Source organism: Suricata suricatta, chromosome 15 (assembly GCF_006229205.1).
Source record: "Suricata suricatta isolate VVHF042 chromosome 15, meerkat_22Aug2017_6uvM2_HiC, whole genome shotgun sequence".
In the NCBI taxonomy this organism is placed as follows: domain Eukaryota; kingdom Metazoa; phylum Chordata; class Mammalia; order Carnivora; family Herpestidae; genus Suricata; species Suricata suricatta.
This window is the reverse complement of record NC_043714.1, coordinates 16,340,598-16,360,254: the sequence shown is the minus strand read 5'-3', so window position 1 is coordinate 16,360,254 and position 19,657 is coordinate 16,340,598. Positions and strand designations below refer to the sequence as shown.

Genomic DNA, 19,657 nt, shown 5'->3' with positions numbered 1-19,657 from the left:
GATACGGGTTCATCTGTCCATATCCCCCTATCTTTCCTTCTAGGTTACTTTTAACTTAACAGTCAATGAGATATAAGGAAAGAGGACTTCAGCTTGAAATCAGGAGCCCAAGGGTAAATCCCCTCTCTGTCACCTCAGATGTGACCTGTAGCATATTTCTTTCTTTCCTCTAGGCCTGAGAGTTTCCTTGTCTGCAAAATGACAGGTTAGACAGTCCACGTGGGCTCTAAACTGCCTTGCAACTCTAACAATCTTCTACTCTGATGCTGCTTTGCTCGAGGAACAGTAATAACAACTTTCCACTGTTCCTCACACTCACACCACTGATACCTCTACCCCCATCCCACCAAGACCACAAGTGCTACTGTTTTCTGGCTTGCACTGTTCCTTGCATCCAGACTGCTCAATTTACCATATCCCTAATGAGCTCCAGTCTTTCAATTGTAAATGTCAGTTCCTTGTTCTAGTTTTTCCCTTCATTTATAAAGTCTTCATTTTCCAAACATTTGTAGAATGACTGCTAATATACAAGGCACTTTTTGCTAGGTTCTGGAAATAGTGAAGTTACAGACATAATCCTTGCCCTCAAAGAACTTACCATCTTATTGGACACAATGGATAACAAGATATAGTAATGTGTTAAATGCTATGCTAAAGATGCTAAAGAACTTAATACATCCTAGTTGTTAGGGGGACAGAAAAGCGCAACACTTAACAAGACTGAGTACATAGGAAAGCTTCAGAAAGAATGCGCTAATTCCAAGCTGGGTCCTTGGAACTCAAAAGGGAAAATAAAGATTAAGGAGGTAATAAAAACATTAAAAAAAAGAATTAAGGAGGAAATAAAGTATGTCCGATAGCTACCTTGAAAAGCGAGAAGAGGGGAAATTTCTTTTCAAACAGGGCATATTGGGCCAAGCAACAGAATAGACTTCTGGGAAGGAGGGAACAAGAAGCAAGCGGTGGAGCTGGTCATGATGAATGAAGTGGAATGTCATCCTAAAGACCTTTTGTCCCCTTAAAGAAAGGGTGTGGAGTGTGGGCTAAACTTTGGTCCAGGCAATTTCCTGGTCTGTTGCTGGGCCCTGAAACATTTAAAGCTGACAGAAGGGTCATCCAGTAAGGGGAAAATGTGGCCTGCCAAAAATTGTTCTGGCTACTGTTTGGTTCACTACACCGCTAATATGACCAATGCTTCACGACTTCACCAAGCTAACGAGCTCCATTTGGACCCCATCTTGTCGCCATCAACCTGTGGCCGCCGCGACACCGAGAGGGCCAGTGCCCCAGGGACCGGTGCCAGGCCACAGCGGGTGACACATCGCGCTTCCTTACACATCGCGCGAGATTTCCCGGAAGCCATTGCCCTATCAAGAGCGTCGGGTCGCCTAGCAACGCACCAGGGCTGCTGAGCAACCCGGCACTCAGGAAATTTACAAACCTGACTTCCAGACTCCGTTCCTCCTGCATTAGAGGTACCTTCAGGGAAGAAGCGTGGGGACACAGGAATAGAGCCACGTTCCTCAAACTTGTCTGCCAGTAAGTAAGACCTTCTTGGGTTACTGGTTAAAATGAAGACCCCTGGGCTTTATCTCTAGACATCTAGAATTTCCAGAACATCAATCTGAAAGTCTGTATTTTAAACAAATAGCTAGAATCAGGCAAGGCTGAGAAAAGCTTTAGAGGAGGGAGACACTGGTGGAGCGGTGGCCGCGGACTAGGGAAACGGGATCTGCCCGCGGATCTGAGTTTGTAGCGGGCAAAGCCTGAGAGCTGAACCTGCGATTTTGAGCTTTGCGAAGCTGGTAGGCTGTGGGAGCCCCAAAGGATAATTTATGCCAAGGGGCCCACTAAAATGGATTCCCAGGGCGTCTGTAAAGCAGCTCTAAACACTTTTCCAGTGTCAGTCCGAATAGAGATATTCTAGCACGAGGAATCCTGAGATAACAGGTATCTAGTAGGGAAAAATTATGAAAAAGTAGTTTCTCAAACTTTAGAAAATAATGAACCCCTTTTAAAAGAAGCGCAAGGAGATCCCACAAGTATTGACATAATTGCTTTTGTTATAATGTTCTAAAATATGGGGCGCCTGGGTGGCTCAGTCAGTTAAGTGTCCGGCTTCGGCTCAGGTCATGATCTCACGATTCCTGGGTTCGAGCCCTGCCTGGGGCTCTGTGCTGACTGCTAGCTCAGAGCCTGGAGTCTGCTTCAGATTCTGTATCTCTCTCTCGCTCTCTGACCCTCCCCTGCTCGCACTGCCTCTCTCTGTCTCTCAAAAAATAAATAAAAAGCATTAAAAAAATTAAAACAAAGAAACTGTATCCAAATCCAAACTAGGTTATATTTAAACACCTGAAGCTTATAACATCTCTAAAACAAACTACAATACCAATAAAGTTTAAATTAATATTACATTAACAAGATGAATGGTAGTGTTCTGATGAAACTAAATCTTCTGGATATGACTGCTACAATGCAGGCTCTTTTGAGCTAAGAGTCTATTATTGTGTATTAAGGGTTGATTCATTTATTTCTCTTTCCATATTCAAACCCCTGTAATGTTTTCCTATAGCTTGTTGATGAGGTCCATTGCCCTCATCTTAGTTTAATAAATATTTCATTTCTACACCACATTTGCCTTTCTTTCCTAATCATCTGAGAAAATTAAATTTACTTCTATACAAACACCACTTTGTGCACTGGAACCTAGAGCCAAAATCCATTTATAGCATGCTCATTCATGTGGTTCAGATGATCCAAAATTTCTCTGTTTTAGCCCAGGTTAGAAAAGAGAGCCTGAAGCAAAAATTCATATAAAAACACTTTTGGTGGGGTTGTACAGAAGGATAAAAAGAATAAGAAAAAGACGGAAGGAGAACAAACACAACCCAGTATGTAACCCACAAGACCAGAGCTCTTTCTCAGGGAGACCTTTTGAAATGGCTTGTTCTCTTAAAGTGCATGAGGGAAAGAAGGGAGACTAAATAACGGTGGTCACTATCGCCCATGTGTAAACATTATCCCCACAGGGCATCAGCCCCGCCACAGCTCCTGCACAGCCACCTGGATAGCAGTTCCCACCTCAGCTGTGAGAGAAATCCAGGGGTGTATGTATAACCACTTGACGATGTGCATTTTCACCAGTTATCAGTGTACACATGATACTTGAAATTTCCAGAAAAAGTTCTAAAATATGGGCTAAAGAAATCATATTTTTAATATTTCAATAGTTTTTAAAATATTACATTTCTATACAGTAGCTCTAGAGAATGTAATTCCTAAAAGAATGTCACATGCAGTATCAACAAAAATATATGATCACTAAAAATGACTTTAAAAATACTTATGCATGGCCTTGGCCTTAACTACAAGAAAATTATAAAATTACATTAAAGAAGCACTCCTGAGACATAGAGGCATACCACAGTGATGGAAAAGAAGACTAAATATTAGAGACGTGTTAGTACTTCACAAATGGTCTAAATTCAGTGCAATCCCTAACAAAATCCTGATAGGATTTTTCATGGAACATGACACACTGATTTTTTTTTTTAGGTTTGTTTTGTTTTTGTTTTTGTTTCTTTTTAAAGAGCAAGCACACAGGCTGGCAAGAGCAGGGGAGTGGCACAGTGACAGAAAGAGAATTCCAGGCAGGCCCCACACTGTCAGCACAGAGCCTGATGCATGGATTGGTCCCATGAACCCGTGAGATCATGACCTGAGCCGAAACCAAGAGTCAGACACTTAACCAACTGAGCCACCCAGGCACCCCAACAAGTTCATTTTTAAAATGTATATGAAAGAGTTAAGGAGGAAATGATTCTGGGAACACAGCAGAGTAGGAAGCATCTGTTTTCCCACCTAGATAATAACTGCATTGGCAGAATCTGTCTGGTATAAATATTTTGGAACCTGGGGTCTACTGAAGTCTAACAACTTCCAGAAGAAGGCTTAGACAATAAACTGCAATAAATTTTGGTCAATTTCAGTTCTACCGCAGCTATTCATCCCCTACACACAACCCTGTAGCAGGATTTCTAGAGTACTTTACATGTAGCTTGCAGGAGCCAAAATGGACAAAAAACATACTAGCCACCAAATACCAAGATATGTCCTCTGAGCACTGATTGCTGCTTCTGATCACAGTAATGCAACAAAATGTGTGAAGTAAAGCAAAACTAAACATGTTTACAAGAAGAAGAAAAAAGGTCTTTCTCTTAAATGTGGATAGGAAAGGGGTTACTAAATAAGCCACAAAAAGCATAAAACATGAGCAAAAAAATGATACATTTGACTACATGAACAACTTATAGCTTCTGCTTTTTAGAAGATGCCATTAAACACAAACTAGGGAGGAAAAGGAGAAAAGACAAACTAAAGTTAGGGAACAGATATTTGCTACATGTATAATCAACAAAATAGTGGTATCTGATAAAAATATAAGTGTATCTAAAAATTACTCTTAGGGGTGCCTGGGTGGCTCAGTCAGTTAAGCATCAACTCTTGATTTTGGCTCAGGTCATGATCTCACGGTTTATGAGATTGAGCCCCCCATCAGGCTCTGCATTGACAGTAATTAGCCTGCTTGGGATTCTCTCTTCCTCCCTCTCTGCCCCTCCTCCACTCGCACATGCATGCTCTCTGTCTCTCAAATTAAAAAAAAATTTTTAATAAAAATAAAAATTACTTACACACAGCCCATAAGGAAACATGGGCAAAATATAAGAAATCAAAACTAACAGAAAAGAAACTCCACATGGCAATAAACAGGAAAAGACCCCCAATCTCTAGCAATTATAGAATGGCAAATTAAAACATAATGAGGAGATGAGACTATTGATCTGGCTGTTTTCAAATCCTTTTATGTTTTACTTTTATACAGAAAAAGGTATGAGGAAAAAACAATGAGCTATCACCTCCCACTCATCAGATAGGCAGTAAGTTAGACTGCCAATATCAAGTGCTGACACTGATGTAGCCTGCACTGTAGAACAACAGGAACTCTCTTAGCTACCAGTGGTAACATTTCTTTGGGGAACAATTTGGCAATATATAGTAAAGTTGAAAATGTGCAGAAATAGACCCACCTAGTTTTAACCCCTAAAGAAACTCTTGCACATGTGCTAAAAATTACAGGTATACCAAACCATAAAAGCAACATTGCAAATGAAGAAAAAAACACCACCCAAAGATCTATCATCAGAAGAAATAAATTCCTTACAACAGAATATTACACAGCAATGCAAATATTCTAGAGCTATATATATCAACTTTGATGATTCTCACAAACAAAGCATAAAGCAAAAAAGGAAGTTGGAATCAAAATAATACCATTTATGGGGCACCTCGGTGGCTCAGTGGGTTAAGGGTCTGACTTCAGCTCAGGTATGATCTCTGAGTTTATGAGTTCGAGCCCTGCATCAGGGTCTGTGCTGACAGCTCAGAGCCTGGAGCCTGCTTCAGATTCTGTGTCTCCCTCTTTCTCTGCCCCTCCCCTGCTCACCCTCTGTGTGTGTGTGTGTGTGTGTGTGTGGCAAAATTAAACATTAAAAAAATACCATTTATGACTGTAAAAAATGTTTTTAAAAAGTACATATATTGCTTAGATATGCATACATCTGTAGTAAAAGTATAAAGACAAGAAAAGAGACATCTAATTCTAAACTCTAAAAATAAGACATTAGGGAGAAAGGAGGGGGACCTGGGTGGTTAAGCAACTGACTCTTGATTTCAGCTCAGGTCAGGATCTCAAGGTTCATGAGTTTGAGCCCCACATTGGGCTCTGCACTGATGTGGAGCCTGCTTGAGATTCCCGCTCTCTCTCTCTCTCTCTCTCTCTCTCTCTCTCTCCCCCTCCCTCTCTCTCTGCCCTTCCCCTTGCTCTTGCTCTCTCAAAATAAATAAATAAACTTTAAAAAAAAGGAGAGAGAATATGGAGAAAGTTACAGAGAGGATATAAATGTATTTATAAACTTTTATATTTAAGATGACCTGTAAGTCCATGAATGTGGGTGTTATTCTTTAAACTTTCATCATGAAATGTTCTGAAGGCAATATTATGAAAAGTAATTTTTACTTAATTAGGAACTTTGTTCAGAATATTACTGTCATGTTTGAAATTTGATCTGTAAACAATAATCTTGAATTTTTGTTATAAAATAATGAATTCATGCAAATTTCAAAAATTACAAAAATTCAGTAATTTTATTCTACAGATTACATTTTGCGTTTGAAAAATAAGGATTCATTCCATATCTTCAAATATTCTATTGTGGGCATTTTATGTCAATGTATGATAATGCAAATTGAATTTCTCTTCTACTGAATTCATTTTCCTCCTAAGCATTGATTTCATGTCCAGAATACTACACAAACTGAGGTGCTTGGTTGGTAAAATTCCTGATATATTAGAAAAGAATGCTCAGTTTTAAACTATATTTTTAAAAGACAATAGATTTTACAGAATTGCGGTATTTATCACAGTTTTGTGATGGTTGGAAAAAAATGAGTTACTTCAAACTTATGGACCACGTATGGATCTTTCACATAAAGCAATATTTAATTAATTAATTCTTTAATAGTATGTTCCCTTCATTTAACAGCCCTAATGTACTGCAGGTGAAACAGTGAAGTCAACAGTATTCACCTTATCTGTGAACAAAACAATAAAATAATAATGGAGATGGCAAACATTTGTTGACCTATGTACCAGGCACTGTGCAGAATATTCTATATATTTTAATCTCATATAATCTTCACAATATCCCTAGGAAGTAAGGACTATTATTATCCTAATATTATAAGAAACGGAGGTAATGTAGCCTCCTGGTGCTTATGAGGCTATGTTCTTATACTGTATAGAAAGAGGAGGCAGAGTAAACCCATCCATATACACCTGAGCCCAGGTCCTTTGTCTGGTCTGTATTGTGAATGGGGAACATCAGGGAAAAAAGAAACCGATAGTAACATGCCCAAGATTGCCTAACCAGTGAGCAGTGGGACCAAATGTGAACCCAGACAGTCTGGATTGAGGAACACTGCGTTGGGTTGCCTCTTTGTGGATTGCAGCTGTAACAATTTCAAGGCCAACACCATTTTCAAGTATTTTACACCACTGTCCTATGTGTATACTCAAAGTTTTTTATACCATGTGTTCTGATTGGAGAGTTTAGAAAATATGATTACCATGGGTACTATGGAAAAGGGAGCCAGAAGACCATTCTGGTCTCATTCTCAACTTCCACTGGCTTGAGTAGAGACCAACCTCTGGGCCTTCATGTGAAAACATCAGATGTATATTCCTTGAGAAAAAAAAAATCCTTTAAAAGATGCCCACAATAACAACTCAATACTAGGGAGAAGAAAATATTAAAAGTAGAAATAAATGAGCATTGTATATTTAATTAACTTTGGGTTTTTTAAGTCCATTTATAAGAAATCTATCAACTTAGGAAATGCCTTTTAAAATATCTCTGAAGTAGCTTATCAAATAGTTTTCCATAAGAAAATTAAAGAGCAAGTCAAACTAATTTTTCCTAAACTGCCATGCACATAATGCCCCCTTTTTTCTTTTCTTTTTAGAAAGTTGAGCATAAAACAATACCTAAACCTGCTTCTTGACATGGAATCAGAACAGAGTTACTGCTGAGAGTTTGACTTATAGAGAAATCATGGTTCGACTAACCTTGGATCTAATCGCCAAAAATAACTATCTTAAACCCCGAAAAGAAGAAACTACTTCACGATGCCTGAAGAAAATAACTCATATACATTTTTCAGACAAAAACATAGATGCAATTGTAAGAATTCCTAATTTCCTATTGTTACATAATTAACAATGTGAAGTTTAGAAACTGGTGTCAGAAAATACCTCCTCGGCAAATCATGAGAGACTTTTGAACGCTGAGCACAAACTGAGGGCTGATGAGGGAGGGGGGCAAGGAGAAGGAGGATGATGGTCGTGGAGAAGGGCACTTGTGGGGAAGAGCCCTGGGTGTTATATGGAAACCAACTTGGTAATAAACTATATAAAAAAAAGAAAAGAAAAAAATACCTCCTCATTAACTATATTTTGATCATATTTGTTAACTGTATTTTGATTAGTCAGCTGTATATTGTGTTTTTGTTTTAATTTCCTGCTTATGATGTTAAAATTATTGAAACTAAATATAAAATATACCATTATGATTGTATATAAAATATACTGTAGTGCTAAATATATATATGTATCTCTGAAATACTCTATAGTGTAGCAAACTAGATTTGAAAGTGTTGTGTTGGAAACAGTTTCAGAGGTAACACTTTTGTATAATTCTGGATCCTTGGAATATGAGGTTTTTTTGTAACACATCAAGTGTTAAATGAACTATATGAATACCATAAGAATGGTAAGAATGAACTATATGAATACCATATTTTAAAACTTTAAATAGTGAAATCTTTTTCACACATAATTTAACTGATTATATAAATGTAGGTTATGCTGCCATTTATATCAGACAAGACTGTTGACTTGGATGTACTCTGACATTGTATTTTCTCTGTGTTAAGTTGACCTTAATGTGGGAAAATTTAAAGGGAGCAATATCCCTTTTAGGACATTTGTATTGGTGTCTGTTGTCTACATTAAAATGCTAAAGACTACAAATGAGAGAAATTTTCTCACAAACATAAGGTACATGAAGGCAGGGATGGTGTCTCTTTTGTTCACATCACTCTGAATCCCCCATCCAACACAGGGCCTAACTCATATTAAGTGCTTAATAAATGTTTATCAAATGAAGGAAAAAAATACCAAAGCCCCAGGCACAAGTGTCATTTAAGACTTTTTTTTTTTTTTGCAGATTCTACCAAGTTTCTATTCTGTATTTCTTTCCAGTTCCTTAGTGATTCTTCTCCCCATGAATCCAGTTGCCCAGAACTCCACCTCATTATACCATTGCACACATTACGCACTTTACAGGCAATTATATATTGCCCTCTGCAGACAGCCTCCATTTAATGTTCTGTTATGTCACAATCAGTGCTCCTTTGATATAGATGACCCTTGTTAGGAGGAAAGCAAACTAGGTACAGTTGACCCTAGAAAAATATGGGGGTTAGGGGCATCAACACTCCTGCACTCTTCAACACCCTGCCACCCAACAGTTAAAAACCCTTGTAAAACTTAATTCCCAAGAAACTTAACTACTAATGGCCTACTGTTGACCAGAAATCTTATTGATAAAGTCAATTAACATATTTTGTTTGTTATGTGTGTTATATACTGTATTCTTACAATAAAGTAAGCTAGAGAAAAGAAAATGTTTTTAAGAAAATCATATAAAGATAAAATATATTATAGTACTATATAGTATTTATCAGAAAAAAATCCATGTATAAGTGGACCCATGCAGTTCAAATCTGTGTTGTTCAAGGGTCAATGATATATAATTCACACTAAGGTAAGAATAACTTATAAACTAAAGTCCACAAGATGTCATTATATTTTAAAAGATCTTGTTAATAAAGCTGAGATTTTTTTAAGTTTTTTAAAACAAATAATCTCTATGTCCAACATGGGGCTTGAATTTCCACCCTCAAAATCAAGAGTTGCATGCTCCACCGACTGTGCCAGCCAGGCATCCCAAGTTGAGGTATTTTTGAGTATTAGTTCACTCTAGCTCTTGCCTACTTACTCTAGGCTGACTCTACCACCACATAAGAAATGGCAGACTTTTGAAAAATACCTTTAATTATTTTCTTATCTCAAAAGTAACTAATGTTCATTTCTATAAATACATATAAAAAGAAAGAAACTGACTTGTAATCCTATCATGCAGAGAAAACCACTATTAACATGTAGGTGATGTCCTTCCAGTCTTTTTTCTTGGCATGTATTCATGTAATTTTATAATAGTGGGTCATATTGAATGTACTGTTTTCATTTTGAGATCTGTAAAATATTACTTAAGAAACTAAAGAATATTTAATGGTTAGGCAGCATTCCTTTCAATAGTATCATCATAGTTTATTCATCTATTATTCTTAAATATCCATAGGACTTCCCATTTTCAGTATTATAAATAACAGTTTACTTCTAATCCCACAGAAAGATTAAGCCCTGATTTATAATGTTGAAGCATTAATTTGTTAAATGCTTCAACTTCCAGAGAAACCTAATTGCTTCCAAGAAAAACTGCTTGCCATAGGAAAATCCTTCTTAACAAATATAATTTTACTGATACAGTCACAGAATACTAAAACCTAGAACTAATTGTATAATCATTCTAGTCTTGTTTTTACGGTGCTAATAAGAATAGAGATACACTATTATATTATACTTAAGGAAATTTGCAGAAAGTAGAAAACTTTCTTAAAAACAAACGTCTACGTTTTCAGGAGAAACTAATTATGACCTGCTTTTGTTTTCCTTTTAGGAAGACCTCTCTCCTTGCAAAAATCTTAGTGTTCTATATTTGTATGATAACCGTATTAGTGAAATCACTAACTTGAATTATGCCACAAATCTGACCCACCTGTACCTACAAAACAATTGTATTTCACGTATAGAGAACCTCAGATCATTAAAGAAACTGGAAAAACTGTAAGTGTTTTTTTAATGTTTATTTTTGAGAGAGAGAGTGTGGGTGCACATGTGTGTGCACATGAGCTGGGAAGGGGCAGAGAGAGAGAGGGGGAGAGGAAGAATTCCAAGCAGGATCCATGCTGATAGCACAGGACTATTGGTGATCACCAGTTGTGAGATCAAGTCGGAACTTTAATCAAAAGAGACACCTAGGTACCCCTAGTGCTTTTATTTTTAAGTAACATAATTGTTTGTCATCATTATAGTAATATTTTTGCATGCAGCCCTTCCATTATCTGCAGTGTTGTGGAACAGGCCTCAATTTTTATTCTCTTGTAGTATTGTTAGTACAAAATAAAGTGTTACATGTTATACTTGGAAATTTGTTTCATTAAGCCTGATATACTTTTCTTTTGCAGGGGAGTGAGTGGTCTCAACCACGTAAAGCATCCTTAAAGCTCACTTGGTGAAAAGTTGATCTTGATTTTTGATTTTCCATAGAAACCAAATGAGCTCTGTGCCTTTCAGAATCACACATCTCAAAGAGCAGGATCAGTGAGTTGATAATGTTGACTTAGATTTGAGTGTAGAAAGGCATTTACTGGCTATAATGATTTTAATTCAGTGATGAAGCCTGTTGGATTCGGTTTTCCCAGACTGGGAGAACTGTCAGTGCGTCTCAAAAAGTGGGCCAAGAACCTCCAAATGGGAAAAAAAGATGAGGGAAATGATTGTTTAAAAATGCGGATGGCAGGACACCTCGGTGGCTCAGTTGGTTGAGCATCCAACTTCATGATTTCACAGTAGTTCGTGAGTTCGATCCCCACATTGGGCTCACTGCTGTCAGTGCAGAGCCTGCTCCAGATCTTCTGTTCCCCTCCGTGACCCTCCCCTGCTCATATTCTCTCTCTCTGTCTTCAAAAAGGAATAAACATTTTTTAAAATGCGGGTTACTGGGTTATGACGTAGATAGCAAAATGAGAATCTTTGGGGTCAGGCCCAAAAATATTATTTTTTAAAAAAAGCTTTATTTATTTATTTTGAGAAAGCAAGAATGAGAGAGCTGGAGAGAGCAGAGAGGGAGAGAAAATCCAAAGCAGGCTCTGCACCGTCAGCACAGAAGCCTGATGTGGGGCTCAAACTCTCGAACTGTGAGATCATGACCTGAGCCAAAATCAAGAGTCAGATGCTTAACCAACTGTGCAGGTGCCCCTAAAAATCTTCATTTTTAAACTTATTATCCAGATGATTCTTCTGTGCCCTAACATATAAAAGGAACACTGGTAGATCATTTAATAAAGGACCATTCCAATTCTCTCACTTTAATAAAAAAGAAAAAACAAATATATTTCTTAGACTAAATTAAGTATAAAAATCATATAAATAAACCTTTCATTGATTCATTGTAATGAAAACATTCTGCATATTTCTGCATACTGTGTATAATTTTCACACAGCTCAGTGACTGTTACTATGGTTTTATCATGTTTACAGACCATGATGTTCTCAGAATGTCTATTCAAAATTGTTTTATATTGAAGTGCCTCGGTGGCTCAGTCAGTTGAGCAGTTGAGTGTCTCACTCTTGATTTGGGCTCAGGTCATGGTCCCAGTCTCCTGGGATCAAGCCTTGCACTAGGCCGCACACCTGGCTCCACGCTGAGAATGGAGTCTGCTTGAGACTTTCTCACTCTCTCCCTCTGCACTCTCCCTTGCTCACATCCTCTCTAGCTCTAAAAATTAAAAAAATAAATAAATAAAAATACAATTGTTTTATATTTTGCAGGTATCTGGGAGGCAATTACATTGCTGTCATAGAAGGTTTAGAAGGATTAGAAGGACTAAGAGAGCTTCACGTTGAGAGCCAGAGGCTTCCCCTTGGAGAAAAGCTTCTGTTTGATCCAAGAACTCTTCATTCTCTGGCAGTAAGGCCACATTTAAGTTTCTGACAAAGAATATAGTGATTAACAGTTATAATGGAACAGGAAGGTGGCAAAAGTATATTTGGACATTATACATCTATGTATGTTTATATGGCCAGTTAAGAATTCATTTGAGGGCTAAAACTAACATTTCTCACATAATTTCTCAGAGACTCGGCAGTTATAATGTTGGGATAATAATGCTTGCCTCTATACAAATTATCAAGTTCTAATCTAGATGTCAATTCATACATAATTTCAACCTTGGTGATTATCATGATTCAAAATTTTAAATTTTAGAAAAAAGCTTAAGAGTAATGGACACTTATTTGACAAAATTTAAACAACCTAGAGAATAATGATGATGATAAATTGTCTTCTCACTGGTTCTGATTTTACTGTAGATTACATTACATATGGCTCTGCCTCATCAGAAGGTAGATCTGGGAGTACCGGATTGATGCTCCAGCTGTGACCCGGCACCCAAATACATTGTGGAGGCGTCACAATTAGTTGAAAAGCCAGAGGGGTCAATGGAGGCTTTTGCTAATTCTCAAAATGGGATTTGTTAGGATACTGTCCCTTCAATTTTAGGGCAAGAGACATAAAATGAACATGGCTGTGTTTATAAATTTTGTTCATTTTATTTCAAAAGGCCTAGAAACAGAGTGCAAGAGAAGGTTTGTAAACCAAATTTATAACAATTGAAAAACAGTGCTTTAAACAGGAAAAGAAAGAATGATCTGATTTCTTCTATCCTACCCTCTCCCCATAGAAGCAACTGTGTCTCAACTGACCCAAATAGATTAATCTCACTGTGAGGATGACCATTTTTATTATAAAAGGCCACTAAAAACATTTTTGCCTGCTCAATTTTTACATAGATTCAACCAGATTCCAACATTCTAAATGTAAGGCAAAAATTTTTAAGCTGTATTTAAGGTCTTTAAAGGTATCAAAAAGTATTTTCTCTAAAAGTTGACTAAATGGATGCCTTGGTGGGTGGACTCAATCTTGGTAGAGATTACTGGGCCATAGGTTCTTAAGATGGCTTTGGATTATTGCTGCTCTATTGTATATTTATGTCCTAACTAATAGCTGATGTTGATACCTCTTGTTAATTAGCTAATTATTATTTTAAGTACCTCTGAACATGTGGATTATGAAGAGGAAACTATAGAGAGAGATAGAGATAAAAATAAAAACCAGATATTCTTTATTCTTATGTTTCCTATTTTAAAAAATAGACCAACTATTTCTTCCTACGTAAGTACAAATCTTAGTTATATTTAATAGAATTTGATAGTTTGCTTAAACTGAAATAAGCTTTTTGTCTATACTGTGTTAACATTTGTTTGTTAGGGCATCATTTTTTAAAAATATAATTTATTGTCAAATTGGTTTCCATACAACACCAAGTGTTCATCCCAACAAGTGCCCTCCTCAATACTCATCACCCACTTTCCCCTCAACCCTAACCCCCAGCAACCCTCAATTTGTTCTCAGTATTTAAGAGTCTCATAGTTTGCCTCTCTCCTTCTCTGTAACTTTTTCCCCCTTCCCTTCTCCCATGGTCTTCTGTTAAGTGAGTGAAAACATATGGTGTCTGTCTTCTCTGCTTGACTGATTTCACTTAGCATAATACCCTCCAGTTCCACCCACACTGCTACAAATGGCCAGATTCCATTCTTTCTCATTGCCATGTAGTACTCCATTGTGTATATACACCACATCTTCTTCATCCATTTGTCAGTTGATGAACATTTAGGCTCTTTCCATGATTTGGCTATTGTTGACAGTGCTGCTATGAATATTTGGGTACATGTGCCACTGTGCATCAGCACTTCTGTATCCCTTGGGTAAATTCTTAGCAGTGCTATTGCTGGGTCATACGGGAGTTCTATTTTTAATTTTTTGAGGAGCCTCCACACTGTTTTCCAGAGGGGCTGCACCAGTTTACATTCCCACCAACAGTGTAGGAGGGTTGTTGGGGCATCTTTTTTCTTTGTTTTTTGATTCCTGGCTTATTTTTTCTATAAATCTCTTTTATATTCTAGAAAGGGAAAATAAGACTTATAAAGGAACTTTAGGCAAAAATAGTAAGTCATATCATAATTATGAAAGTCCTAAAGTTATCTCTGAAAAAAATATGATATAGAAACAAAATCTCCATGGATTTTAATTTTCTTGCTTAAAGAGCAAAACAACCTGAATTGATAAATCTTAAATTTTTTACAGATTAAGATTTCTGGTTCCTATATATAGTATTTGATTAGACTATTTACTAATGCCAATTTATTTTTGTTACAGAAATCCCTCTCTATATTGAATATCAGCAATAATAATATTGATGACATAAGAGACTTAGAAATACTGGAGAATCTTAATCAGCTCATAGCAGTTGACAACCAACTTCTGCATGTGAAGGTAGTGTAAAGAAAAATTAGTTTAAAAATATTTACATAAAATTATGATTTAAAAATATTTTTTAATATCTATAAAATTTACTACTTTAAAACTATTTTAGATTTACTCTAAGACTAGCCTATGAATCTCTACTTCTTAATGTACTTATTTGCACTTCCATACCCCAGTGCTTCCACCCCTCACCAACAGAAAGAAGTTTCTCTGGGAAGGAAGTATGTGCTTTTACTCTCTGTATTATTTTTCCAGCAAATGTTTCCCTCTAGAAACTAGATTTCTCGCCCCTTAACTGTGATTGCCCAATGAATGAATTTCTAGTAACCTTGGTTAGATCTGAACTTTCTCCTGGCTGTTTCTCCTTGGGGAAGTACCTGGAACTCACTCTGCTTTGCACTAGCTATATTCGTGTCATGTCATGTCATGTCATATCATCTCATATGCATTCAGTTATTTATTCATTCACATACACACTGAGCACCTACATGTCTGTCAAGCACTGTACTACTCCTTGTAGATCAGAGGAAGGAAGGATATAGTCAGGAGCTCAAAAAACCTACAGTCAACAAGTAGTGAGACTACAATGTGATTCTGTTTTCATAAGTATTTAGGTGGCACTAATTCAGCCTGGAGCTAGGGAAGGCTTCCTGGAAACACTCATCTGTAAGCTGAGCCATTGCCATGACCTCACATGTACTGATTTGGCAATGAGATGGCCTGTGGTATAATTTCTTTACATAGTGCCACAGGAAGAATGGAGAGCTTCTTTCCCCCATCAACAGAGCTCTTGTTTTCATTCCAGAGAGCTATCCGCTGACCTTAAAAAAGTTTTCCCTGGGGTGCCTGGGTGGCTCAGTCTGTTAGGTGTCTGACTCTTGATTTCAGCTCAAATCATGATCTCATGGTTCATGAGTTTGAGCCTGGTGCCTGGCCTTGCACTGACAGTGCGGAGCCTGCATGGGATTCTCTCTCTCCCTATCTCTCTGCCCCTCCCCTACTTGCACTCTCTTTCCCTCTTTCTTTCAAAAGAAGTAAATAAAAATAATTTTTTTCTCTGACCTTGTTTCCAAATTCAGACCTATTACCTACTCATCCCATAACTTCTATAAGCAGTAGATAATTATGAAAATAAATATTATATGTATTGCACTACAAATGAATTCCTAAAAATATCAAAAATGCCACTGACCAGGATGGATGTTTAAAATATAAAAATTAATAAGGAAGCATAACTCAATTCATTGTTTCCACTTATATTATGAAGGATGTAAGAAGTTCATGAGATAAATTCTGCCTTCAAAAATATTTTAAGGGGCACCTGGGTGGCTCACTCAGTTGGGCATCGACTTTGGCTCAATTCATGAATTCATGGTTCATGGGTTTGAACCCCATGTCGGGCTCTGTGCTGACAGCTCAGAGCCTGGAGCCTACTTTGGATTCTGTGTCTCCCTCTCTCTTCTGTTCCTCCCCTACTTGCACTCTGTCTCCCTCTTTCTCTCTCTCAAAAATAAAGACTAAAAAAATTAAGGATATTTTAAGTTTTAGGGGCACCTGAGCCACTCCGCTGGTTAAGCATCCAACCCTTGACCTCAGCTCAGGTCTTGATCTCAGGCTTGTGAGTTAAAGCTCCATGTTGGGCTCCATGCTGGGCATGGAGGCTACTTAAAAAAATTTTGAAGGGCGCCTGGGTGGCTCAGTCAGTTGAGTGGCTGACTTCAGCTCAGGTCATGATCTCACAGTTCGTGGGTTCAAGCCCCACATCGGGCTCTGTGCTGACAGCTCAGAGCCTGGAGTCTGCTTTGGCTTCTGTGTCTCCCTCTCTCTCTGCCCTCCCACACTCATGCTCGTCTCTCTGTCTCTTAAAAAATGAATAAATGTTAAAAAAAATTTTTTTAATGAAAAAAATGTGTTAAGTTTTACAGTGCTTTTCTAGATTTTTCCCCCACATGCATTTTGTATTCATCAGAATTATTTAATTTTCCTATGATTTTTCAGTATTTGTATCAATAATATGATTTTGTGATGATAGATCAACAGCCTTATATGAGATATACTGTGCATGTATATGATCCTATTCAAAATGACAGCCTAGAGGCTAGGTCTTTGTTAAGTAGAGAAGACCTGGTGTGTGTAACATTCCCCATTCACCACACGGAAAACGGGAACAGTGGTCAAGCACAGAAAGGTTGGAGAATTCCAATCTCCCAAATTGGCATCAATCTTAAGTACAGCGTAAATGTTTTTCTAAAATGTTTTTTTGGGGAGGCTGGGTGGCTCAGTTGGTTAGGCATCAGACTTCAGCTCAGGTCATGATCTCATGGTTTGTGGTTTCAAGCCCCGCGTTGGGCTCTGTGCTGACAGCTCAGAGCCTGGAGCCTGACTTTAGATTCCGTGTCTCCCTCTCTCTATGACCCTCCCCTGCTCCTGCTGTCTCTCTCTCTCAAAAATAAATAAAACATTAGAAAAATTAAAATGTTTTTTTAAGACAAGTTCTACACACAATGGTTGGCATATATGTTTAGTAATAAGTGTCACCACTTATATCTTAAAAGATCTGGTTAGTTGTTAATTATCATAACTGCCAAGATTCACTTCAATTATTCTCATTACTTTTAAAGTCATTCTATTATGGTTTTAACTCTGGACAGAAAAATGAAAGTTTGATAACAGAAAAAAAATGCTTATCTCCAAATGATCCCAAAGGAAGTTTTTCTAAATGACATTAAGACCAAGTTATTGCACCTACAATTGCTATTCTTAGGCTACATTAATAATGTATAACCAGGATAAATGTGTAACCAAAATAAATACTTTCATTACTATTAATTATTCATTCCAATGATAATTGTCTAAATAACCAAACCCCCTTTTTTTTTAAAGATTGAACTCAATGTTACCTCCTCTGTATAGTTTTTCCTGGACCAATTCCCATCAAGCTAATCTATTAAAAATATTTATGATATCATATGTGCCAGGCACTGCCCTAGGCCTTCAGAGAACATGTTCTAGGCACTGAGAATACCATGATCAAGACAGACAGGGTCTCTACCCTCAAAGAGCTTACATTAAAATGATACAGGGGAGGGAACAGTCAGAAAATAAATAAGCAGAGGAGATTGTGAAAAGGGCTATGAAGGAATTACATAGGATGACATTATGGAAAAAGGAAAAAGGGTCAGTGGGTATTTTAAATCAGGTCATCAAAAAGGCCTCCAAGGAAATGACATTTATGCTAAGATCTAAAGAATGACAAAGAAGCAATCATGAAAAGGGCTATGGAAAGAACATGCCAAGCATGGAACAGCAGATTAAAGATTCTGACTATCCTAGGAACAAAAAAGAGGCCAGTTTACTATGATAGGGACCCCAGTGCCTAGCTCAGTCTCTAACACATTGTAAGTGCTCAATAGATAATTGTTGAATGAATGAAGAAGCAGCAACAGTACAACATGAAATTTGATAGGGGAGAGATCATAAAATCTTTTAGGCCATGATCATGAATTTGACTCTATTCTAAGTGCAATAGAAAGTCACTGAAAGGATTATATTTTTAAAAGACTTCTCTATCAGCTATGTGAAGAATGGGTTGCAAAAATAACAGCAAAGAGATCAGCTAGGAGACTACAACAGAGGTTAAGAAAAGATGGTTGCTTGGAGATAAAAAGGAGTGACTGGATAGCAGATATATTTTTGATTGAATCTATGGAACTCGTTGAGTAGGATGGGTAAGAATAAAGTGAAGAGAAGAATCAAGGATGACTCTTTGGCTTTTATGTGAGAAACTAGGGAGACAGTGGTAGCCTATGCAAGTTGGGAAATACAAGGGAAGGAATAAAATAATTCCTTTTCTTGAAATGCCTATTGATCACTGAAACTGACCTGTCAAGTAGGCATTTAGAGTTCAAGGGAGAAGATAGGAAACTTTGAGAGTCAACAGCATTAACAGGATTTTTAGAGCCATGGGACTAGATGAAAGACAGTAGAGACAGAGAATAGAGGAGGCCAAGACAAAGCCAGAAACAATCCAATATTTAGAGACCATTCAGATCAGAAAACATCAGAAGTCACTGATATAGGAGAAAACAAGAAAAAAAGAAGCTTCAAGAAAGAAGGAATGGCTACTCACATTGGATGCTGTTGAGTGGGTGACATGTAGGCAGATAAGATATTAACAGAAATCCACTGGATTTGGCAATAGTGAGCTTATGTCCAGTAAACATGTTTTTGTTTTTTGGTTTGTTTGGTTTTTTTTTTGCATATTTCAGTAATGGACTGCTTTAACAGGGCTTTGCACTTTTTTTCTTCTAAGCAAAGCCACATGAATCTCTTAGAAACTTTTTTCCATGTTATGGCTTCAGAAATTTCAAGTTTTTAATGAAATACTTCTCCATACCTGCAATTTCAATATGTAAACTAAATGACAAGAGAAAATTAAAAGACTACTTGGATAGGATACCTTAAAAATAAAGTTACGAGAGACAGGTTTAATTTGTGAAAAAGGTGAACCAGAGAGGCTGTGATTCAAAAGTCACAGCAGAAGGTAATGTTGATAATGGAGATTTAGTGAAAGACTGAAAGAATACAGAAATGTTAGAGGACATATACTTCCTTCTTTCTTACATGCACAAACCAGGTTTTACTCCCAAAACCCTTCCCACATGGCCTAAAAAAGCCTTGGGCAAGAAATTGGAAGATTCTTCTCTAAGGAAACTGACCAACCCAAAAGAAAACATCTCCCTATTCTGACA

General features: G+C 37.3%; 1 protein-coding gene and 1 pseudogene across 1 annotated transcript in view; both read left to right on the top strand.

Moving 5' to 3' along the window:
• Window positions 1–1,431: 1,431 nt before the first annotated feature.
• PPP1R42 (protein phosphatase 1 regulatory subunit 42) overlaps window positions 1,432–19,657 on the top strand; it is a 54,631-nt gene continuing 36,405 nt past the window's right edge. The window contains exons 1-5 of the mRNA XM_029923676.1: window positions 1,432–1,539; window positions 7,582–7,799; window positions 10,419–10,585; window positions 12,353–12,491; window positions 14,799–14,915. Of these exons, the coding sequence (XP_029779536.1) occupies window positions 7,671–7,799; window positions 10,419–10,585; window positions 12,353–12,491; window positions 14,799–14,915 (552 nt within the window). The 5' untranslated portion in view covers window positions 1,432–1,539; window positions 7,582–7,670. The remainder of the gene's footprint in view (window positions 1,540–7,581; window positions 7,800–10,418; window positions 10,586–12,352; window positions 12,492–14,798; window positions 14,916–19,657) is intronic.
• LOC115279566 lies at window positions 6,820–6,943 on the top strand (annotated as a pseudogene).